Raw genomic sequence first — 25,902 nt, forward strand, 5'->3', positions numbered from 1 at the left:
CAGAAAAAAAACAGTAAAAATATTTTTTTAATTTAAATATTTAAATATTTTTACTATTTAAAATAAATGCTTTCTATTTAAAATATTTTTAAAATGTAATTTATTCCTGTGATTTCAAAGCTGATTTTTTTAGCGTCACTACTCCAGTCACATGATCCTTCAGAAAGCAGTCTGATATTCTGATTTGGATCTTTCTATTTATCAAAGAATCCTGAAAAACTTTACTCAATTAAGTTTACTCAATTACTTTACGGTATAAAAAATATCGATAATAATAGTAATAAAGATGTTTCTTGAACAGCAAATCAGCAAATTAAAATGATATCTGAAGCATCATGTGACACTGAAGACTGGAGTAATGATGCTGAAAATTTTACTTTGATCACAGGAATAAAATATATTCCTGTGTATTCCTGAATATATATTTGAAATTTATTCAAATAGTAAAAAATGTCAAAATGTTACTTTTTGCTGTACTTTGGATCAAATAAACACAGGCTTGGTGTGCAGAAGAGACTTCTTTAAAAAACATTAAAAATCTCACTGTTCAAAAACTTTTGACTGGTAGTGTATATAAATGTATATGTTTGTAATTTATTTCTGTGATGCAAAGCTGATTTTCAGATATCCTAATATGCTGATTTAGTGCTCAAGAAACATTTCTTATCATTATTAATGCTAAAAACATTTGATCAATTTAATGCATCTTATGCATCATAAAAGTGTTTTTTTTTTTAAATGTTAGTGTAACTTCTAGTAATTCATTGTGAGTACTGAGTATAGAGGTTTAAAATATCACCCACATTCAGACTGACTCAACTATTTATTTTTGATCATTTTGTGAACTGGTTTGACTGATTCATAAAAAAAGCACTCAGAAGAAAAACTGGCTCACAAATCACTACTGCATATCTGCATATGGTAAGCCAGTTTTAATTCAATTCAATTGCTAGCTGGTTAAATATTTCAGAGTAACCAGTAAACTTGAAAAACATCTATTTACTACAGAAAATATTACGTTTTTCACAAGCTTGGGAAACCTATATTATTTTGAAACAGATGAACCCACACCTTACAGATACCCAAACTGGGCAAATCTGTGTTCCTGATGAAGCCCAACCTGAGCCCAGGATCCCTGACCTTTACAAAAAAACATACAAAACCTCGCTGTACATTAGAGTACTGCATCATCTGTGTCGGCAAATCAAATTAAAGTCTCGCTTTCGGCAAGAAAATCTCCTTCGGGGTTTCACTCTACAATGAATGTAGAGTGATGTAAGGCTCTCCAGTGAACCGGAGATTGCTGCCGGTATAGCAGGAGACCTCTAGAGTCAGTTTAACATTTACTCATCTGCAGGCACAAATCTGTTCTCCTCAGGACACCATGTGGCTCTTCACGTGTGTGTGTGTGTGTGTGTGTGTGTGTGTGTGTGTGTGTGTGTGTGTGTGTAGTGAGCGAAAACAGATCGGATAGATTACATCAAGCATTGCATAATGGCTGTGGCACCTGCGGTGTGCGTTGTTTCTGGAAATTGACACTGATTTTTGGCAGTTCCTTGTCACGCTCAATTGGTTCCTCATATGTTTCTTTGCCCGTGTAGCATTTTTTGGACTGGCTCATTCTAAGTCTGTTAACACACAGTTTAACTTTGTGTATATCTTGACAGACATTCTGACTACAATCTACTATTATAAAAAATAACACTCATTAGTAAATTGCTGCTTTGAGAGCTAGTATAATTATGTTTATTGGGAAGGTTGTGACCTAAAGGGAAGGCAATTTATTCCTTAAACAGCACAGCGGCCTTTCCCTGTAATTGTCTGCCAGTCACTTGATGTTTTTGTAAATGCAGAAAAATGTCCAGTGATGGCGTCAGTTCCCTGGAGGGCAAAAAGGGTTATTAACCTGCACAGAAATATTTACACCCACCTGTTAAACAGTAAACATTTAAGGAGAGCATGACAGTACAACTTCCTGTGTACCTTGGTTTAACAACAGAAATCAATTTAAAACCGCATTTCATTTGTAGCCTTTATTGTAGGGTTTTTCAATCTTTTTGATGCTCTTGTGATAGAACATTATTTAGAGACATTTAGAGTTATTTAGAGTCCCATCCTCAGAGGAGTCAAGAGAGCAGTGGATTTATTGATTTATTTACTGTATATTACGCTGCTGCCATACAGATCTAATATAAACACGCAATTTCTTTCCCAGCTGTTTACCTTCACAGACATAACCTGCTGTTTTTGTAACTCCTGTGTGTTTTTAACATAAACTTGTGTGTATTTGACAGTTTAAGTGCAATAAGACATGAAAGAGAACTTAGTTTAGTACTTGTATGCGTGTGACAGACGCTTTCTGTGTGCATGCTTTAAAAAAGTGTGTTTAGAAAATCATTTATGAGAAGTTTAAACTAATATGGTTTAAAACACATAATTTCAGTGCAATATACATGATAATTAAAACCAAACAGATGTTTTTTAGCAGAGTATCTGTGGAACGAGCTGTAAACACACAGCCCTATTTTAGAAAAGGGGCGGGGAGCAGCAGTTCATTTACATTTAAAGAAACATATGTAAACAGTGTGTGTCTGCTTCCACACAAAAAAGGCATTTTCAAAATAATATAATAAATAATCTGTGGAGTATTCTGAGCTGAAACTTCAGAGACACATTCTAGGGACACCTGAGACTTGTAATGCATCTTGTAAAGTAGGGCATAATAGGTCTCCTTAAAAAAATAATGAACTTTTATTTGTCTCTGTACTGCAGCTAAAATAAACTGAACTATTATGTAGATAATATTTACTTTTAAGTGCCCCTTTTTGACTAATTTGGAAAAGCCTTGGTTTAATGAACCTTTAAAGTTTGTTGTAATACTTTGTAAGGGTTTATATTACTGTTATTAAGTTATTCTTGCTGATTTTCAGCAAAATCTCTAGATATAGTTACATACCTGCAGCATATCACAGCCTTGCAAGAAAGAGCCAAGTCCAGGAAATACTGGCGTGCCCCAAAAGTGAGGGCATACTTCAGCGTCTTTCCATCTATGATGAGAGCGAAGTCATTTTCCTTGTGTAGAGCATCTCCCAGCACGCCACAGTGATGGCTGAGGGTCTCCCTGGTACCCTGCACACAAACATGCATAGAATAACGTAAGATAAACATTTCACACAAAATGACATTATTTCAATTGTGTAACCGACTAAATCAGCTGGTATGTAAATATTTCTCTGCAAACGTGCAACTCAAAAGACTGAATTCATTACGATATCCAATAAATCATACAACTGTTCACAGACGTCTGATGAGACACCACACGTGAACACCAGGATAATTTCCTCCTTTTCTCTCAATGCCAATGCAATCAGTCCCAAGAATAACATGGGATTTCGCATGCAGAGCACCAGACACTTTTGCACATGGGGTTTACGTCTGTTTATTGTCAATGCACAGGGCATCAAAGTGAGAACATACATATGGCACGCTTCATTACAGAAAGCGTAAAGCCAAAGCTGGGTGTGATGGTTCGTTTGTTAGAACAAGGCCTTTCAATGGCCCTGACCAGGAAACACAACGGCATGGGAATTTGCACTAGCAAAGCTCCAGACCTCAGTCTTCTCCATCTCTCATGGTGTTCACACAACTGAAGCGAGTGTACGTCTGGGTTTATGGGTTATTTCGGAGGAATGTCCTGTCCCAGCTGTATGGGCTCAAACCAGGAGCCAGGAATATTTCTGTGTGTTGATTAAACCTGCAAGATCTTAATCAACACTGACTGGCCCAGAGAAAAATTGGGATCTTTGACTTGACCTGACTGTTGTTTTATATGGGGTTTAATGGTGAAAACTGTACTTTCAGCAGAAAAAGGACCTCGTAGTAATAGGCTGTTATTGTAAGGATTCGGGACGTGTGGGAGGACGCTTCTGTGTTTGGATTAGGAATGCTGCTGCTCCATATAAATTTCACTCTTATGTGTTGGAATGATAGGGTGCTCATAAAATGATCAAAATCCTGGTAGTAAAGGAAACACCACACACCACCTTGGCAATCAATAACTAAAAAAGCATAAGAAAGAGAGAGCCAGAGGAGTCTCCACTACACAGTATGTGACCCTGGACCACAAAACCTGTCGTAAGTAGCACAGGTATATATGTAGCAATAGTCAACAATACATTGTATGGGTCAAAATTTTAGATTTTCTTTTATGCCAAAAATCATTAGGATATTAAGTAAAGTTTAAACATCATGTTCCATGAAAATATTTTGTAAATTTCCTACTAGGGTTGGGTCGATAGACGATGCCATCGTCCATTGCCGATGGCCGATAGGCATCGCGATGCTGAGCTGGCATCGCGATCCATCGCCCCGCCCCCGCCGCAGCAGCAACCCGCTCGCGAAAAACGCACACTTAAATCACACTATACAGCCAAATGAAATGCATGCTTTCAATTTCCCCATCTTTACTTACTTTACTATTATTATTATTATTATTATTATTATTATTATTATGAGGAAATAATAAGGAAGTTGGTAGCGATCACAATACAAATTACAGTGAACTCCAAACGAATTACACGAACTATGTTCGTTTAAATGAGGCGGAAAAAGTGATTGGCAGGTGGTAATTTGTGTGTAACTTATCTTTATTTATTTATGGTTTGGTTTAGGGCTGCAACTAACGATTATTCGTAAAAAAGAAAAAAAATCTGAAGAAAAACACACTATAACAAGCATAAAATACAGTGTTTCTGCTATTTATTCTGCCGTGGCTGTGTTTAGTGTCCCGCCAACAGCAGCAGCATCAGCAGCAGCGAGTGCAAGTGCCTCCAGCAGAGTTCCGCGTTCAAATGCACGCAGTAGTGTTAAGCTGGTCCCAAAGCCCCGTTAATGAATGAGTTTTGTTTTTGATTTGAATTATTTCGTTTCATAGTAGCCTAGTTAAGTAATAGTTTAAAGTAGATTTTACTCTTACCTTTATGAGCAAAAATTAAGTTTCACATGGCGCTGGCATCTCCATGTCGTGCAAATGCGCTTCTCCAAAAAGCTCTCCGCAAAATGATTAGATATGCGCCTATTAGTATATAGGATTTATCTAGGTTAAACGAATAAACTAATATTGTGATATGCTTTAAGGTTTTTCTTATATCTATGGATTTTAAATTGTGATGACTTGAGAAGGCTATAAATTGACCATTAACCGCTTGGTCGTTACTTTAAAAAACAAAAACTTGAATTTTACAAACAAAACGTGTTCCAAATATATTTCTAAATTAACTTTATAAACTAAAGAAACGAAAATAAATGTCATTACTTCGCTATTAAAAACAGCAGCTGTGCAATGTGGAAGAGAAAGAGAAAGTCAGGTTCCAGTCGGACTCGGGCCAGTAATTCCGATGAGCTGTCGAGGTTGTTAGGAATTTTTTGCAACGAATGTCTGTTTAATAGCATATTTAACACTTATTTAGGCTACTTTCTTATTTAAATGTATTCATTATTTGATTTATTTTAGCGTTTTGTAGGCTGCTTTTTCACTGACCGAATTGCTAAAATAAACGTTTGTTGTTAATGTTTGAGCCTCATTTATTTTGATATATATAAAAACACTGCGCCACCTGCGGTAGTTGGTCCATTACCACCGCGGTGGTAAAAATCTGGTATTTTAAATCTAAATTTAACATTCAAGGACAGATTTTCAGCACAATGAATGTTTTTGTGCTGAGGATTAATTGTCTCCCCGTCTGTGTTCCGGATGTTTGACGCTCATTCAGTAAACTTAACACAGACTGTCATAATGAACTTTTATGCATAAATGGAAATGGATTTTATCGATTAGCTGTTGCAGCCCTAGTTTGGTTATGGGTAAAACAAAGACCATGCGGGTCAGGTAGTGGAAATGGTAGGCTTCGTTATGAATTAATTATTTAACAACAGCCATCACCTCCCCCCCCCCAACCCCCCGCCTATGACGACGATGCCATCGTCCATCGCGATGTTTCCCATTAGACATCGTACGATGCCGAATTGGTCGACATCGCCCAACCCTATTTCCTACCATAAATATATCAAAAAATATTTTTTGATTAGTAATGTGCATGGCTAAGAACTTCATTTGGACAACTTTAAAGGCGATTTTCTCAATATTTACATTTTTTTGCACCCTCAGATTCCAGATTTTCAAATAGTTGTATCTTGGCCAAATATGGTCATATCCTAACAAACCATACATCAACAGAAAGATATTAACCCTTATGATCGGTCTTGTGGTCCAGGGTCACATAGTCATAAGGTTAAATTTGACAAAACTGAGATTTATACATCATATGAAAGCTCAATAAATAAGCTTTCTATTGATGTATGGTTTGTTAGGATAGGACAATATTTGGCTGAGATACATCTATTTGAAATCAGAAATCTGAGGATGCAAAAAAATCAAAAAGACTGAGAAAATCACCTTCAAAGTTGTCCAAATTAGGTTCTTCACAATGCATATTACAAATCAAAAATTACATTTTGATATGTTTACAGTAGGAATTTTACAAAAAATCTTCATGGAACATGAACTTTACTTAATTTTTTAATGATTTTTGGCATAAAAGAAAAATCAAAAAATTTGACCCATGCAATGTATTTTTGGCTATTGCTACAAATATACCCCAGCGACTTGAGACTGGTTTTGTGGTCCAGGGTCACATATAACCTCTCAACAGGTCTGAAAGTGAATCATCACAGAAATTCCTCTTTCCTCAAAGAAGCCGGTCTTTACAGCCTTAAATCCCTGAGCATTGTGGGTAAACAAACCAAAGAACGTTTCTATCCAGCTCCTGTTGCACAGCTGTCCAGCATGTTTTTGGCTTCACATTCCATGGTGAAGACCATGACACAAACAAGCCCTTCTATATCCGAAGGGTGAAATAATGACTAATAAAAGCAAGTTTACGCAGAGCAGACAGGATGGAAGGCTGAAGGATTCCAAAGTATTCAAAAAGTCTCACAAATAGAGCTGAATGTCAGAGTTCGGGCCTTTTACGGTTAGATTTCTCTTGTAAGTCAACTGCTCTCACAGGGGAGAAACAAGACTGAAGAGAATCTAAACAAGTGAGTTAATGGTAATTAAACTGTTGACATTTTTTAAACTGAGATATATAAATAACATCACATCTTGCTTAATAACAGACATTTTAAAAATTTGCCAAAAATGGGAGCCAATGGGTTGAAGGTCCAAATTGCAGTTTCAATGCAGCTTCAAAGAGCACAATCCCAGGCAAGGAATATAGGACTTATAGGAGAAACGATCGAAATTTAGATAGCAAAATGATTGGTCGTTTTCTGAAGAAAATTACAATTTATGTAATTTTAACCACAAATGCTCATCCTGCACTAGCTCGACTTCACGCATTACAGAGTCACGTTGGAAAGGTCACATGTGACGTAGATGGAAGCACTGACCCAGTGTTTACAAAGTGAACATGCAAATACAGTAAAATGGCCTTTACAATAAATGGTAAAACAACAATGTTTAATGATTTTTAAGTAGGAGGACAAAATGAGATGTAGTTTTTCACCCTACCCTACCATTTTGAACCAAAGTACACAGGCGAAGAACTAACCACGTGTGACTTTTCCCAAAGTGATTACTTAATGCATGAAGTTGCGAAAGCGCATTGCAGAACTAGTGCAAGATAAGCATTTGTGGTTAAAATTACATAAATTGTAATTTTCTTCAGAAAACGACCAATCATTTTGCTAGATGAGACCCGTATTCCTCGGCTGGGATCATGTAGAACCCTTTGAAGCTGCATTAAAACTGCAATTTGGACCTTCAACCCGTTGGCTCCCATTGAAGTCTACTATATGGACAAAAATCCATTACACTGTAATTATAGGCAGTCTTACACCAAAAAGCTTCAATGGAGATCTATGCTGATGATCACCTCTAAATTCGAGCCTGAGTGTGTGTGTGTGTGTGTGTGTGTGTGTGTGAGGAAGGCAGATGCCTAAGAGTAGTGAGATTACACCTCAGGGACCAACCAAAATTCTCCTGGCATAACTGACTCTGAAACCCAAGCTCAAAGGAAATATTTAGAGAGGGAAGCCTCAGGTTTCAGAGAAAGCGAGAGAAGTGCAGCTGTAAGAGCTTCTCTAATATGTGGCGTCTATTCTCTATGTGTCCTTGTGTGTAATGTGTATAAGCAAGACAGCATTAGATCAGATGATAAGACCGCTTATGAAGACTAATGAGGGGACAATGTCTCCATTTCCTCACAAGTCATCGCCTTTTCCCGGTCTCCACTTAGGAAGCTTGGCTTAAACAGGCCTCTGTGTTTTGGCTGTGTGAGCAAACCAAAGAGTGTTTGCTTTGCAAGTGGGCAGAAGGCATCAGTGGGATATACAGTACATCAGCGCTTCCACACACTGCCAAGATCCAGGAGATAATGGCTGATTTAAGCGCTTTGGAAACCCTTTTACTGAGATGCCTGGATTGAAGCATGTGACATCGGACATTATAAACAGGGAGCGGAAGGATATAAAGACTGGGTTACATGTGCATTGCAATGAAGTAATGACAGATAGAAGACTGCAAGTGCATACATACGCTCACAAATGTATATAAATATGCCTAGACGGACATCCACATGCTCACTACTGCCTGACAGAATCAACTGACTATGAAAGAAAGACCGAAAATGGTTGTTATTTCAAACAAATGAGAAGCCCAATTGTTGGTTGGTTTCCATGCAACATACAGTGTTGGAAAGGTGACTTTGGATATGTAATATGTCCAAGTTTAGCTATGGCTTACTAGTTTCACTTGTTGAACAGAATCTGCTTTTAGGAATGACACAAAGAGGCCATGTGATTTTTTTTTAGGGTTGCTTTCAAATGATCATGGACTAAACTTCTCCATATAGTGAACTTCAATGGTGTTCAACAGATTGAAGGTTAAAAATGCAGGTTCAATGCAACTTCAAACAGCTCTAAGCGATCCCAGCTGAAGAATAAGGGCCTTATCTAGTGAAACGATCTGTCATTTTCTTTAAAAATGTATATTTATACACTTTTTAACCACAAATGCTTGTCTTGCTCTGCGACGCGAATGCGTACTCCGGTTCAAGAAATTTAGGGTATATCGAAAAACTCCCATCTCATTTTCTCATCCACTCATCCTACAACTTTTTTTTTTTTTTTTTTTATAAGGGATATAGAGACCTTTGAAGCTGCACTGAAACTGCATTTTTAACCTTCAATCCATGGAGCATTACTGAAGTCCAATATATGAAGAAAAATCCTGTAATGTATTCCTCAAAAAACTAAATTTCTTTGTGACTGAAGAAAGAAAGACATCTTGGATGACTTGAGAAAAGTTAAGGTGAGGATCCTGAAAAAAAAGGAAAATTCTATGCTGAGATCACAAAAAATTGGGTCAAGATAAAAAAAGAAAAAATTGTAATGTTGAAATTTCAATAAAATAAACTTGTGTTCAATAAAATGAACTTGAACTTCGTTCATAAATTATAAAAATTTAAGCTTGGATAGTGCATTTTCACATCTATGTTCAAAAATGGAAGTGACCATTAAAGGGTTAAAATGAAAAGAATAAAAGAAAATCGAACTGTGATAATGACAAAACAAATTGCAAATATTGCTTGCAACTTAGAGCATCCTAGTTCAAGCAGAAATTCTGTGTAGCCCCGTCTGCTAGCAACCAACAGTAAGCAACTTCAGCAATTAAAACGCTGTCAGCATAAAGCACTTGTAGTGAAAAATGATCAAGAAACTAAATTACAAGCTGTATTTGTTCACAAAACTCTCTAACATTACAAAATGGACCTCAAGGGAAAAACATTAAAAGCTACACAGACAAGCTCCTTTACATGAAATTAAATTAAAAGACAGTGCGCTCTGTGCTTTGCAGCATCTCTATTTCTGGCCCCATTTCTTTCCTCCTTTGTACTCTTCTACAATCTCTCCATTCTCTGGGCTTATCTGCACACTATAGCTCTCTTTCATCTGTGAGCAGCAGAAGGGGCTGCGGTCCGCCGCATATTTAATGTGATTATTGAGTTACTGTTCTTTGACCCGTCCCACAGCGCCTTGCATTTTCCTCCACTGAGATAATGAACCCCCCTCAGACATCCGGTGAAGACCTCAACCCCTCTCTCTGGGCCGGATGAGTGGGCTCCTTCATCCATCTTGTTTTCCTTAATACGCTGAATGTGTTAAACGCAAAAAACAAGAGAAGGACCAAGGGGAAGGGAGGCGCACTGTTCCACTGTTTTCCCCTGCAATGTGAGAGCACGGCAAATCCCACCACTGCCGGACCTCCGAGCGCTCCGAGAATTCCTCCTTGTTTTCTTTTCTGGTGTTGTATAAGCATGTGCATATGCATGGGAGACCAGGCGCTGACATTTCAAATGGCGGCTGTCTGCTTTATGGAACGCTCCTCTTATTTCTCTCCTTTTTCTTTGGCTCCATCTATCACGCTAAACGGCTGTTTGACAGAGTGAGAGCCGTCCGTCATCACCTAAACCCCACCCCTCGCAACGGGAAGGGTCCCACCCGATTAGGGGCTCTATTGCGTATGCAACGAAATGATTTCTAGAGCCCTTAACTTCCATAGACAACAGACAAGACCCTCCCTGCAGGGGCCAGCTGACCTGTAGGCTGAGTGTATGCGTGTTTCAAATGGTTTCCTTGTTTTAAAGCGGATGGCTTTTGGTTTCATAGTCAACAGAATAGATTCTCCCATCAGGGAGTTATTGGCCTGTACCGTATGCGTGTGTGTGTATATGAAAGAGGGTCCTAAACCCCTGTTCTAAGTCCATGACCCCTTCCCGTCTTTTAAATGGCTCCATGCGGTGAAACCACATCCCTGTCTTTCCTATAAGCTCCATCTGACCAATACATACAGTACAGTAGGATACCAAAGTCTGTGACCACATTTCAAAATACATGATTGAAGCCTGGAAGTAAACAATGTTTCGGAAAGTTGAACCTTTCAAAATAAAATAATTCTTATGATGTAAAAATTATTTTAAAGATTCTATGCTATTTCTAGGCCACTTATCAAAAAACACATGATAATGTGAGTCCTTTGTACAGATCACCAGATGTTCCTCCTTCCATTGAAGATCAAGATACTCTTTGGATCATCTCAAATCATGCTGGAGAACCTGATCATCACTCTGGCGTTAAAGGAGAAGTTCACTTCCAGAACAAAAGTTTACAGATATTTTATTCACCCCCTTGTCATCCAAGATCATGTCTTTCTTTCTCCAGTCATAAAGAAATTATGTTTTTTGAGGAAAACATACCAGGTTTTCTCTATATAGTGGACTTCTATGGTGCCACCAAGTTTGAACTTCCAAAATGCAGTTTAAATGCAGCTTCAAAGGGCTCTATACGATTCCAGCCGAGGAAGAAGGGTCTTATCTAGCAAACGGTTATTTTCTGGAAAAAAAAAAAATGGACAATTTCTATACTTTTTAAACTCTAATGCTCGTCATGTCTAGCTCTGCATGTACTGTGTATTTCAGTTCAAGACAGTTAGGGCATGTCGAAAAACTCCCATCTCATTTTCTCCTCCAACTTCAAAATCATCCTATGTCGCTGCAAAAGTACAGACCAAGTGTTTACAAAGTGAGCATGCAAAGATCAAATTCCCTTTACAAAAAAAAGCTAAAACAGTGATGTAGGACGATTTTGAAGTTGGAGAAGAAAATGAGATGGGAGTTTTTTGACATACCCTAACTGTCTTGAACCGAAATACAGAGTACACGCAGAGCTAGACAAAACGAGTATTTGAGGTTAAAAAGTATATACGTTTTTTTGTTTTGTTTTTTTTAGAATTTTATTTTATTTTTTTGCTAGAAAAGACCCATTAAGAGCCCTTTGAAGCTGCATTTAAACTGCATTTTGGAAGTTCAAACTCACAGACACCATAGAAGTCCACTACATGGAGAGAAATCCTGAAATGTTTTCCTCAAATAACTATTTCTTTACAACTGAAGAAAAAAAGGCATGAACATCTTGGATGACAAGGGGGAAGAGTAAATTATCTGTAAATGTTCTAGAAGTCAATTTCTTTAAAGCAAAAGGGGGACAAATCCAATAATAAAAAATATAAATAATGATAATATTTGAATTATTCTCTAAATGTAATTTATTCTTCTAATGGAATTTCCAAAAACCTTTTTTTGAATTTTTATGAGCAGCATTTTTTGCCTGATGTGTTTTTGTTCCCATTTATTCGCTTCAGATGATGAAGTAAAGTTTGTTTCTAGTCAATGAGAATAGCCTGGCTAACGCCAAACCACGCCATGACAACGTCATGATTCGTGGTCTGGGAACCACATGTTCATTTTCTCGTATTTGAGGCGTGGTTTACGAATGCCCAGAGCCGTTTATTGGGCGCTACGACTGTCTATCAAATGCGCCTGTGCGTAGCTCATAGCCAATCGTTTCAATTATACCGGACGACATACGTAGAGCGACAGAAATTCAACAAGGAAGAAGACCAAGAGTTTTGATTGAGGACAAAGTTATGCTGCATAAATTATTTATCAATCGTAATTCAACGCTGACTTTTTAGCATGCATTTGACCGAATTGTCTGCTTTTGTCTTTATTTCCGATTACATAAGTCTCTTATACTTTATACTTATATAATGGCTAATTTTGTTCATTAAAACTGACATTTAACAAAAAAGGCAGAGTTGTGCTTGTCATGTTTCATTTTATTATACATAGAGTAAAGATGTATTATACACAGTGCACATATAGCTTAAATCACATATTAATAAGTTTTATTATTTTTAAAATGTGTACGAAAAGAGAGTTGTGGTTTATATTTTGAGGAAAACAAAGAGGCAGTGTTGTTTGATATCACTTCCTTTTATTGTAATTATTGTTTGGTAACGCGTTGCATGAACCACATTTTTGTCGCTATTAATATGTTTAACGGTAAATGAAACGGAAAAGAGGCAATGCTGTTTGATATAAAATATTTTGTTTCACTGTAATGTTGTACATTCCCTGAACTACGTTTTTGCAGCTATTAATATGTTTAAATGAAAACGAAAAGAGGCAGAGGTGGTTGATATCATATTTCGTCTTATCGTAAATACATACAGTGAAGCAGTGAAGATAACCGGAGTAGAAAAGGCGAGCTGACTGACGTTATCAAGTACACTGCTGTTCCATTTGCAGAATTGCAGGACTTGCATCCTCATGTCCTCAGGAGTTCGTACTCCCAAGTCAAACTTCCAAGTCCGAACTTTGCGTACTTGGTATTGAGAAACGGCCTTGTGTGTAACTATCTAAGGCTGCATCGAAAGATAACTCCACGTCTGCTGCCATGCTGGATCCATATTTATAAACAAACTGCTTTGGCGAGTCGCATAGAAGGCGTCATCATCTTGCTGCTCCCTCCCCGTTCTGTGATTGGTTCCCTATCTGAGGTGAAAATTTGGTCCATGGTTTCCAGGCTGCCTAGCAGCGTGAATAAAATTGCGCTGTGCGCAAGGCAGCATGGGGAAACCCAGGCTACAATGAGAAAGCAATTTATTACCAATGTTGAAAGGAAATTTTTTAAGAATTTAAGAATTTTTTTCCAGCATACTTTGTGGTCATATTTGATCAATTTAATCCGCACTTACCAAATAAATTAATATTTTTACTTTTAAGTTAACTTTTATTACTTTTAATTCATTTCAATTACTAACCTTAACAGTATTGTAATATTAAAACAATAAATATTTTTTATTAATAATAAAACAACTGAATTTTTAAGATACAAAACAGAGGCACTTTTAATAGGGCCTGAGTTCTGCCCCAAATTTAGTGATGTGATTTGATTCTGATTCACAAGCTTGTGATTTGATTTTTCAATATTGACATACAAGCCAAATATTCTCAACGAAAAGAGTCACTTGGTACTACATTTCTAGAATTTTGAAAGTTAAAATTAAAATTTGTATACAAATGTTTTTATAATAATAAAGTTACAGTTACAGAATTATATTACTACTCCAATTCCTTTTTTGAAATATAAACATTTAAATGGTGGCTGTCATAAAAACTTGACTCATTTATTAAAACAAATTTAACATTGAGGAACAGTAAAAATGATAATGAATATGTTACATGGTATATACAGTACAGACCAAAAGTTTGGACACACCTCATTCAGGTGTGTCCAAACTTTTGGTCTGTACTGTAGATATGAATTCAACTGAAAAAAACTTGTGAAAAAATATCTTTCAGGTGGTCAAATAGCAAATAGCAAATAGTGGAGCTCTGCAGCCACCTACTGGTAAAAGTTATTTTTTTTTTTTACCTTTAAAACCGGATTTTCCAAAAGATGGGCAAAAATCTTACACTAAACCATGTGAAATTATCCATGTTATCCCCATGAATTAAAGTTAGAAATGTGGGTCTTTTATAAAGTGAATTTTACATAAAAAAGCTGTTTTTGTATAAAAACCCATTTAAAAAAAATATTTATTTATTAATTTATATATATTTTAAAAAATATCACTAACCCACTGAAAACAGCACAAATGCAGAGTAAAAACTTTAATAAACAGAAAAATATACAGTACAGACCAAACGTTTGAACACACCTTCTGATTCATTTGAATGAGAAGGTGTGTCCAAACTTTTGGTCTGTACTGTACATTTAGTAAAACACTCCTCTCTAGAGTTAACTTTTCTAGCTGACTAACGAGTTTATGGTCACCGAATGTGTGTGTGTGTGTGTGTTTTTTTTTTTTAAGTGAGTGATTACATGAGAGAGCTTATGGATTTCGATAAGTTGTACTCTCTTTTAACATACCTTCGGATGTTTATTCATGTTTATTTCATGCTGAAAGTGGTATTAAAGTGGAAGAGATTATCAGTTCATGTGCCAATTCTCTTAAACTGAGGCACTACAGCAACCTGTCTGTCACTCCACATTAAACACCGCTAAAACAGCATTCATTGTTTAAATACTGCAATAAAATGGACAGAATATGATGTGCTACAATGTTCTGTTTATAAATTAAAAACAGGCTAGATTAATCGATTCTTGGGATTTAAGAATCAATATAGTTTAGCAGAAATGAGAATCGATTAAAATCCAGAAATGAACATGTTTAACCCAGCCATACTTTTTAATAGCGGTCCAGACTTTTGGGCCCCACTGTATTAGTGTTTCGGAGAAATGTGAGGGAGCAAAAACAGAAACCAGAGGGGAACAGTTTGGATGAAAACCCAAAACAAAATCTATAACCGTTCTGGAAGAGAGTCACATTGGGAATTATGTCACATGCTTTCATGCACCGGGGGCTGAAGCGATACGTCAGCTGTCATGTCTTTTCATCTCTTCTCTGAGCTTACGTTACAAATGGTGACATGTAACTGTTTTTTCAAATAAACATACACCTCTGTCTCAATACTTACATCCAGGGTGTCCTCGTTTATCACCAGCAGCCCCATGTTCTTCGTGAGCAGTTTGCAGGAGTGTCCTTCAGAAAAAATGAAAAAGAAAACTCATTACTTAAACCTCTCACTAAGCCTGAAAACATATGGTATGTTTGTGGGGAGAAAAAAAACGCTTTGCTTGGCATTTGAACAAATGATGAATGGTTCACCGCAACTTAGTATTTTAGCAATAGATCAACATTACAAAGATATGTGATGTGTAACCACAGCAACGCATGAAAGAAATGACTAATTGAGGAGTGAAAAGCACATTTTGTGATTAAAGTTTACAGCAGACCTGAGTTTAAGACTCCCACGCCGCATTGGTTTTAACATGCCTTTCCACTGTTCGCATGAGATCACAACTGGAAGGTTGACAGCGGGCTCTCTCAACCCGATAAAAAAAACACGACATCCCATCATCCATCAGGATGTGTCTAAACAACATAAAGGGCGGAACAAGTCCGTTTGCCGTTTAATAGTTGACCGACACCTCAGTATTTGAGGAGTGATGTCCACGGGGAACGGTTTGTGTGTATGCATGCTAAAAAGAATCAGTGGGACACTAGTTTAAATAAAAGGTGCTGTAATGGACAAAAATTACATAAAAGCTTTAAATTAGTTATTTAAATTAGTTATTATTATTAAAAAATATAAAAATAGCTATTAGTATTTAATAACAGTAATTATTTATCAGATAAACCTGATATATTTATCTTAGTAATGATATTTAAGTTTTTCTTTTGCAAAAAATAAATAAAAGTTATACACTGCCATTCAAAAGTTTTGGATCAGTGAGATTATTAATGTTTTTTTTTTAAAAGAAGACTTTTTTGCTTATCAAGGCTGCGTTTATTTGATTAAAAATAGAAAAAAACTGTAATATTGTAAAATATTATTGCAATTTAAAAAAGTGGTTTTCTATTTTAATCTACTTTAAAATAGAATTTATTCCTGTGATGCAAAGCTGAATTTCCAGCATCATTATTCCAGTCCTCAGTGTCACAATCCAGAAACCATTCTAATATGCTGATTTATTTTCAATGTTGCAAACAATTGTACTGCTTAATATACATATTTTTATGGAACAAGTGCAGGGTATATACAGAACTTCTTAAGTTGAATTTAATACCTTTTACTACCTTTTTAATACCTTCAAAAAAAAAAATTTAATACCAGCGCAACTTAGAGCTGCAACATTAGTGGCGTAAATTAAATATCTTTCCAAATGGAATAACATATTGCATCACAATGTAACAAAGCTCATTATAACTTATCAACACTGGACTCAAATTGCCCAAAGATATAAGAATAGAAATAAAGACAGAAGAGGAAGGAGACATCTTCTTCATAGATCATTAGTCAGTAAGTCCGATGTGTGAGCAATCTAAAAGAGGTGGTCGTAAAGTAAGCACAGGTGTTATTAACATAAATTAAGCTGATAGATTTAAGTAAAGCAGAGGGATTAATCAAGATGTCACAATGGGCCTTTGTCTATAGTTTTTAATCAACATCAAAAAGTAACAATTGCATAACAATGTTTGATATTTGAATGAACAGTGGTTCAATTAGGGCCTTGAAAAATAAAAAGAGGAAACAACCAGATAATAATAAAGTGCAACTTTACACTGTAATTATATAAGTATGTGACAGATTTCACTGCCTGTAAATTTGGGCCTATGTTGACCAGTCATTGGCATGTTTACTCATTTTTTAGTAGAATAAAGTGCCTTAATAGTAATTAATAAAGTGCAGAATATCTCGTTAACTATGTGCCAGTCGGTTCTCTGCAATCACACTTCCATATACAACCTCCACTAAATGACTAAATGTCAATCAAAAATATTTTAAATACACAAATATTATCAAATATCAATGAATGAATTTTATTTCACTATTTACAGTGTATCTGCAGAATTTTTAAATATCAATTTAAGGCAATTTATGACCCTTTTTTAAGAGCTGCACAAGTAAAATGAACAGTATGAGTGTGGTTGGACGATGTACGGTAACATATTAAGCCATAAAATTACATGATTTACAATTCAGATACAGGTTTTCACAAAAGCAAAAAATCTTATACAATGGCATTTCAGCCTTTATACCATTAAAAGGGATAAATCAAGCATATAATGCATTATATTTATTAATAATTGTTAAATTTTTTAGAAAGCACATTAACTTCTCTCACATTTACAACTCTATGTGTTTACTGCATAAAAACATTGGACGATATTTACAATAATCTGACTAAAAACAGCTGAAAGTTTGGACGTGCAAATTCATTCTCAATCACGAGGGGGCGCTTTAGTAGCGCTGAAATACTACGGTTTCCCTAGTAACGCTGCACACAAATGAAATCAGCATTAACGCTGTTTTATCAGGCAAGAAATGAAAACGCCAACGACACTTTTCTGAGGACAGTCAGTACCCTTCAGATACATTCATATAAAGACATCCGTGCAGCATTTTAACTTTAAAACGTGAAGCATGCATATTTATTCAATGACATCATTGCCTTTTAGTTTTATCCAGCCCTATCGCGATTCTCCTCTTTCTGTACCCAAATGTAAGACCTCTTAAAATTATAATTAAGCCTCTTTTGATATGGAAAACTGCTCGCTACATCCGCGCATCCTGGCTTGGTGGCTATTTGATTCCATATGCGATTTGAAGCGAGCTCGCCTAACGTTACATGTTTAGCAGCAAGCCAGCCGCTAACTTACCCAGTTTGTGTCAGCGCACGCACGCACGAACGAACACCACCTCACATGATATCGCTCAGGTCCTACTCTCAACATATAAATAAATCCACGCAAATTTTAGAAGAAAGGCCTGCACTTAACACAAATAGAAAATTTATCTACAAAAATTAAAATAAAAATGGCCTCGAAAATTTAATACCTCGTCAGATGACGTTTATTACTTTTTAATACTTTTTAATGGCCTTAATTTTGGCAAATTTTATTTACTACCTTTTACTACCTTTTACAACCCCGCGGACACCCTGAAGTGATACTTTTTTTTAGGATTCTTTAATGAATAAGACATTAAAACGAACAACATTTATTTGAAATAAAACATGTTTTGTAACAATATACACTACACTGTAAAAAAAAAACCCCACCAGTTTCAACTTCAAAACTTAAGTTTTGTGGCTGCCTCAGTTCTTTTGAAAGAAATTTATACTTTCATTCATCAAGTATGTTTTAAATTGATAAAAAGTGATAGTAAAGACTTGTATTGTTAGAAAATATTTATATTTTGAATAAATGCTTCTCTTTTTATTTTTTCATTCATCAAAGAACTCTGAAAAAGCATTACAGGTTACAAAAAAATATTAGGCAGCATAACTGTTTCCAACATTGATAATAAATCAGTATATTAGAATGATTTCTGAAGGATCGTGTAACACTGAATACTGGAGTAATGGTGCTGAAAATACAGCTTTGCATCACAGAAATAAATTATATTTTAAAGTATATTAAAATAGAAAACCGTTATTTTAAATTGCAATAATATTTCAGAATATTACTTTTTTCCTGTATTTTGGATCAAACAAATGGAACTTTGCACATAAGAGACTTCTTTAAAGAAAAGAAAAAAACGTTCACAAACTTACTGATCCCAAACTTTTGAACGCACTGTATACCAATATATATATATATAAATATATATTTAATAAATATTTTATATATATATATAAAAACTAACTCCTGGCAAAGAAAGCAAGAAATATTAACTTTACTAATTTTAATAGGATAAAAAATATTATTTAGACCTTAGAATTTTTAGGAAAAAAAACAAGTTTCCCCAAACCCTAGGCTCCCAAATTCAAGCCCTGGACTGAGCTAGTAGTAGACCATTCGGGAAGCCAATTTATGACTAGTAGACTTGTAGCTAACTTTGTACATTTTAACTGAAAAAAACAAGATGACACTTCACTCTTAAGGAAATGTGACTGTGCCATTACAAAACTGCGACCAAATTCAACAAGAGCATGAATGAGTATGTATTTGGGTGCCGGTGTCCTGTCCTGTCAATTCTTGTTTTGATTTCAAACTTGCATATTGACCAAAATTTCCTGTCTGTGTGAAAAACAGATTTGGTTTCCTGACAGTGACCCAGCTTCATTCTGACCGCTGTCACCTCCTCCCTCTTCAACATGCTTAAAACTAAAACAACCATGGTAGCGATAGATTTACATTGTGACACCTGCATGACGCAGCATAATTCTGTATGAATCTGGAGAGAAGGCATTGAGGTTACACTCAGCGGTTGCATTGGCTGCGTGCTACTGCAAGATGGGTTTTCATACGGTCTGTTGGCAGTGGCTGTGGGTTAAAAGAGGGCATGTTGAGTTGTTTGCATTGGCCGCATGCTGTTTGTTTGGGCTTCGATCTCTGAGGCTTTACAGTGGCACCCAGTGGCCAGGAGCAACAGATCAGCGGTAGCAGCACAGCGTGGATAGCTCACCTGTCCTCGCTCCAACTCTCTGCTTAATGGTCTGATACATTAATAAGGCTGTCAGAGGGCTAGTGTGGATAGAAGAACTGGAGCGTTTTCATGTAGTATGTGCAAGAGGCGGCCAAACAGCTCTAAGTGCCCGCTAACCCAAGATTAAACTGCGCTCGACTTCACAGTGCTGGGGTTCACTTCGCTTCTGATAGCTCTTCGTGTGTTTTTGGAGAGTGCAAGTGTGGGAAATGGAGAATAATTATATTTTTAAACACGCTGTGGTTTTAATGTATGCATTCATGTTTAAAAGTGAGAAAAACAAACAAACTTAGTTTTCCTTAAGTTACTGTTAGAGCAAAATGGCATGTTTAAGAACTAGTTTAAAAGTTTTCAAAAAGTCTGTGATAAACTGAGAAAAACAACAACAGTAATAGTAATAATGTTTTATGTATTTTTTTATCAGTGTTAAAGATAATGTGTGCATGTATGATGAGAAATGTTTTTTTTTTTACATTCACAGTCCGCAAATGTAAAACTTAACTTTACTTGAAATGAAAAAAAAAAAATAAATAAATAAAAAATGCTTTTTTTTTAAAGAAGCCTCTTATGCTCATCAAAGTTCCATTTAATTGATCAAAATATTTAAGTATTGTCTATAGTATATAGAATTTATTTCTGTGATGCAAAGCAGAATTTTCAGCATCATTACTCCTGTCTTCAGTGTCACATGATCCTTCAGAAATCATTCTAATATGCTGATTTATTATCAATGTTAGAAACAGTTGTGTCTTTTCTAACAATAAAAGTCTTTATCACTTTTTTCAATTTAACACATCCTTGCTGAACAAAAGTATTTATTTCTTTCAAAGAAAGAAAAAAAGAAAATAAATGACAGACCCCAAACTTTGAACGGTACTGTATAGTTATAAAAGAAATTCTATTTTAAATAAATGCTGTTCTTTTTAACATTTTTTTGTCATCAAAGAGCCTTAAAAAAGTATCACAGGTTCACAAAAGTATCACAAAAATATTAGCTGCACAACAGTTTCCAACATCGATAATAAATCAGCATATTAGAACGATTTCTGAAGGATCATGTGACACTGAAGACTGGAGTAATGGTGCTGAAAATTCAGCTTTTCATCACAGGAATAAATTCTATTTTAAATTATATTAAAATAGAAAACCATTATTTTAAATTGCAATAATATTTCAAAATATTACAGTTTTTTCTGCATTTTTAATCAAAGAAACCCAGCCTTGATAAGCAAAAAAGTCTTTTTAAAAATCGTACCTATCCCAAACTTTAGAACGGCAATGTATATTTTTTTAAAACGTCTTTTTAAGACTGGTAACGCCAATGTGTGCAGTTATTAAGTGAAACTACGTTTAATGTATTTTTTCTATTCATGTTCAGGAGTTAAAAAAACCTCTGTTCAATCTAAGATACACTGACAATTTGATTCAGTGCAATACTAATATAAAAGTCAATGTTAACTAATTGTCTTCATAATATATCATAGATTTCGCATTGTAATATTTAAATATTTAATACTCAGTACTAAAAAAATATTAATACTTTTTCCTCACAAAGTCTTTATATTTTAGAAAGAGGCTCCCGTTTAAAACATTATGCTTGCCGGTCAATTTGTCCACATCACTTCAGACACCTTTTAACGATGCTGGCAAAGGATTCTGGGAACCTACACTAGCTGGAAGACTCTTGTCTCTTGTCATCCTCCAATTTCACCAAATGATGAATTACAAAAAGCAAAAAAATACAAAGTAAACACAGACATGGGCGTCTTTATTTTAGAGTGCACGCCGGCCAAGTGGAGGTCCAGTAAAAATCCCTTCCTCTCCGAGCGTGTACGTTTTCAAGCCGCGGCACAGCTGGCCGGTGGGCACAATGGGCTGATTCAGGATCAGTGTTGGTAGGTGGCCACAGACTGTGCTCTGTTAAGATCTGTTTTTCTGACCGTAGCATTTAAGATGAGGCCTGTTCGAAAGCCACATTGGTAGTCGCGCAGCTGTTGGACTAATACGAGAAGCCACATCACAGGGAAATAGGAGGGGGGCCGCGGTCTGTTTTGAGAGCTGGTGGTGGTTGCAGGGACAGATTAGAGTCGAGCAGGACGTGGACACATGCGTTGCATCAGCTTTCGGATGAGGAAAGAAACCGAACACCTTATACCTGTGCGACAGCCGGTCAGGAAGAGCTGTGTTTGTTTGAATGTAAGAGCGAGAGAGGCCTGGGGAAGGATTGTGTATATTTTTGATCATTTAAATTAGCAAGAGAATTTCTCACTGGTTAATGTCAATATATAAGGAAAAACCTGATGCGTATCATCTGTAAGAACTAAAGAGAACAGAAATGAAGGTCAAGTAAACTAAAACATATGTTATTAAATGTCACTATGTTGCTGTGATAATCCACATCATTTCCTGTACGGTCTCTATTGTCAATCAAAGTGTATATTCATTAGGGATGTAAACGGTATTATCAATATTGTGGTCTCGGTATTATCGTGGTCACATGACAATATGAAACGATAGGTCTTCCGGGCAAAAAGGGTAGTTTTTAAAATATATTAAACTTCTTATTCTAACATAAAATGTCTTAAAAGTGTTTTGGGCCATTATACTATTAATCCCTTCATCAAGTCTGTTTTCTATGTGCGTTTCAAAGCGAAGCACAAACTTCATTCAGGCGATCGGCTCGTGATCCAGTGTTTTCCGCGCCTAAAAACGGCTCAGTTCACAGTGAATGCTGTGAGTTTAGCGCACGTTTAGGAATGCAACACTAACAGTTATGGTTTATTTTCGCAGCAGATGATTACAGCATTTCACTAGATTTGTAGGGAGACGCATTTTTTGTAAGCCTGTTTTCACTAAAGCTGGTGTTTTCTGTCAAAACAAAAGCTTAAGAGTGCATTATGAATGAGTAACGTTACTCCAGTCCAAATTCAGAGCATCTCTTTCACGTGTAGAAATTAGGAAAGAAGTATAGTAATTTCCTTACTGAAGTGTAAAGTAAAAATAATATACTTATGAAATACTCATTTTCATTTATTTTACAGTCCAGTTGTTTTACAATATACGGCTATTACCGTCATATGAATAATAATAATGATAAGACTTTTTTTTATCATTAGTGATAGTAGTTAGTTATTATTAGTGTTATCATTATTATTACATTCTAATTTGCTGACTTCCTAAAACAGCAGTGTGAATGTAATTTAAACTGAGACAGTATAGACCTTTTTCCTGTGTAAACGATGAGCGCCGCCATTACGAATTCTAACGACTGATTGAATGCTTTTCTGTTCCGGTTTCCATAGGAACCCATTCAAATAGCGTCCATCTGTTTTTAATGTAGCTAACGTCCGCAGCTTCGCGTCATCTACACACTCATTAAAGTGAGGCACTGACAACTGACGGTCATTGCCAAGTGATGGCGCTTTGGAGCCATGTGCTATTTAAAAACATTTTAATAGGTTTAAAAACATTTTAATAGGTTTAACATTAGATTATTAGCTCAGAATATACCCTAATTTGACTAGAAACAATGTAGACCGGAAATGCAAAGCATTCTTTCAGTTAAGAGTCGGACTTACTTCCGTGTTCAGGAAAAACGTCTATACCACAAATAAAAAGAGATTTGAGTCATTTTCAAAGTCAGGTACAAGTCAAATTACTTACTTTTCTGACTTATGTTTTCTCAGTTAAGAACATGGGTTGAGCTTTTAATTTTGAACTCTCAAAGCGCATTAGATAGAAGAATTAACTTTAAAACGTACCAATTTTTTTTTAAATATCGCAATAAACATTGTGTGGAATCATATCAAAGATATTATCGTATTGTGAGATTTTGATATCGTTACATCCCTAATATTCATACAACGTTCTTTATAGGTTTAATTCTCACCTATGTTGATGGCGGTCTCCTGTTTGTCTCCAGTCAGGATCCAGATCTTAATATCGGCTTTCATGAGGGTTTCAATGGTTTCAGGTACTTTGTCTTGAAGTTTGTCTTCAATCGCTGTGGCCCCCAGCAACTGCAAGTTCTGCAGAGAAACCGACAAAAAATATATATAAATAATAATAAAAATAAATAAATAAATTAGAAAGAACTGATAAATGAGGACAGTTTTTACCCAAGTGATTCCTGTTTGTAAGCAGGTTAAAAAAAATATATGATGTATAATCATCCAGTCATTATTAGAAAAAATAAATCTGGACATCAGGATCTTGTATCTCCCTGGTGGGGTTTATTTTGGGATAATGACCGGCTTTTCTTTACAGCTACTTATCAAATAAACACATATGAGCATGAAAGTGTTAATTTATATTTCAAACATTGAGCTAAGAAAGACAGTTATACGAAAGACTATTACAGCTCTAGGCAATTCCTTATCCCATTTTTCTCTTGTAAAAGTGAGTGTGGATATTTGTAAATTTTATAGGTCTGGCTTCCGGTCTCATCCGCATCCAGCTATTTTTAACTGTACAAAACAGCTCATTTTGCTGCTTAATATTGCAAATTGGTGTGTCTTACCATATTATTTTAATGTATTATCTTTAATTATTAGCATACTGGTTTGTAGTGCAAACAGTTTTACCATTAGCGGATAATGAACCAGAAGTCTCACCCTTAGGATTGCTTCCGCATTGAAAAAAAAAGGATATTCTATTATAAATGAAAGTAAACAAAAATGGAAAATAAGTGCTGAGCTGTATTACTTATTTTTGCTGGTGTTTTTCTACAGTCAGTTGACTACTCTTACAGTTAGATGCTACTGTAATGTAAGACCAGAGGGGCATTTGAGAAAATCACATCTCATTCTTGGATTACAAGACTTAGTGTATGAGAGAGAGAGAGAGACAGAGAGAGAGAGAGAGAGAGAGAGAGAGAGAGAGAGAGAGAGAGGAGAGAGAGAGAGAGAGAGAGAGGAGACAGAAAGAGAGAGAGAGATGTGTGTGAGCGCATGGACTGTTAATGGTGTTTTTCTCAGGAAGCCCCTGGCCCTTTGACCAGCCATGATCCTATTTGGAGCGGAAGGATTTTGACAGGACCCCATAGAGGAAAGTCAGCTGCACCAAAGAGAGAAAAAAAGAGAAAGAAAGAGAGAGCAAGCGAGCAAATGGCCTCCTGTAAGCTGATCAGTAATGTGGTGAGCAAGAGTCTCAAAGAGTGGCTCGATGTGATACAACCTTTACTTAATTTCAAGCTCCATTTTTTTTTTTCTTTTAAGGGCACAAACCTTTCAAATCTGAATTTAAAAGTAAATGAGAGCTGACACTCTTGGCAGTTGAAAATGTCACATGAATAATGATTTAGGGACTAAGCCAAATGCAGAACTTGAAAACTCTAGAAATGCAGAGTAGAAACTATTAAACTACTGTCTTTTCTACAGGATTCTGTGTGCTTGGTTATAACCAAAAACACAAATTATTGTTAGTTCAAGACCCCTCCAACACCTTTCAAATAATTTTATTGTAGATGTGAATTAAACAGAGGAAAAAAAGGGCCAAATTTAGACCTTTTTTGATAAGCTATTGTACCCCCCCCAAAATTACATTTTTGGCATCTTTTAAAAGTGAAAATAATTTTTATTCAGGAGGGATCCATTAAACTGATAAAAGTGACAGTTAAGAAATTTATAATGTTAGCAAAATACTAAATATTTCTTATAATAGTTATTTTGTGTCTTTTTAACTATTATTTACATTTTACCTATTGAGAGTCAAGACAGGTTTAATGACAGTTACATACATATAAGATTTTTAATGTTTTTAAAAAAGTCTCTTCTGCTCACCAAGCCTGCATTTATTTGATCCAAAATACAGCAAAAACAGTAAAATTGCAAAATATTTTTACTATTTAATATATTTTAAAAATGAAATTTATTCTGTGATCAAAGCTGAATTTAGCATAATTACTCCAGTCACATGATCCTTCAGAAATCATTTTAATATT

General features: G+C 35.7%; 1 protein-coding gene across 1 annotated transcript in view; it reads right to left on the reverse strand.

The window, feature by feature from the left end:
* Nucleotides 1-25,902, reverse strand: part of atp8a1 (ATPase phospholipid transporting 8A1) — a 192,890-nt gene that overhangs the window by 60,293 nt on the left and 106,695 nt on the right. The window contains exons 23-25 of the mRNA XM_073820001.1: nucleotides 23,851-23,989; nucleotides 15,444-15,508; nucleotides 2,957-3,129 (exon numbers count right to left, since the gene is read on the reverse strand). Of these exons, the coding sequence (XP_073676102.1) occupies nucleotides 2,957-3,129; nucleotides 15,444-15,508; nucleotides 23,851-23,989 (377 nt within the window). The remainder of the gene's footprint in view (nucleotides 1-2,956; nucleotides 3,130-15,443; nucleotides 15,509-23,850; nucleotides 23,990-25,902) is intronic.

Source organism: Garra rufa, chromosome 16, assembly GCF_049309525.1.
Source record: "Garra rufa chromosome 16, GarRuf1.0, whole genome shotgun sequence".
In the NCBI taxonomy this organism is placed as follows: Eukaryota; Metazoa; Chordata; class Actinopteri; order Cypriniformes; family Cyprinidae; genus Garra; species Garra rufa.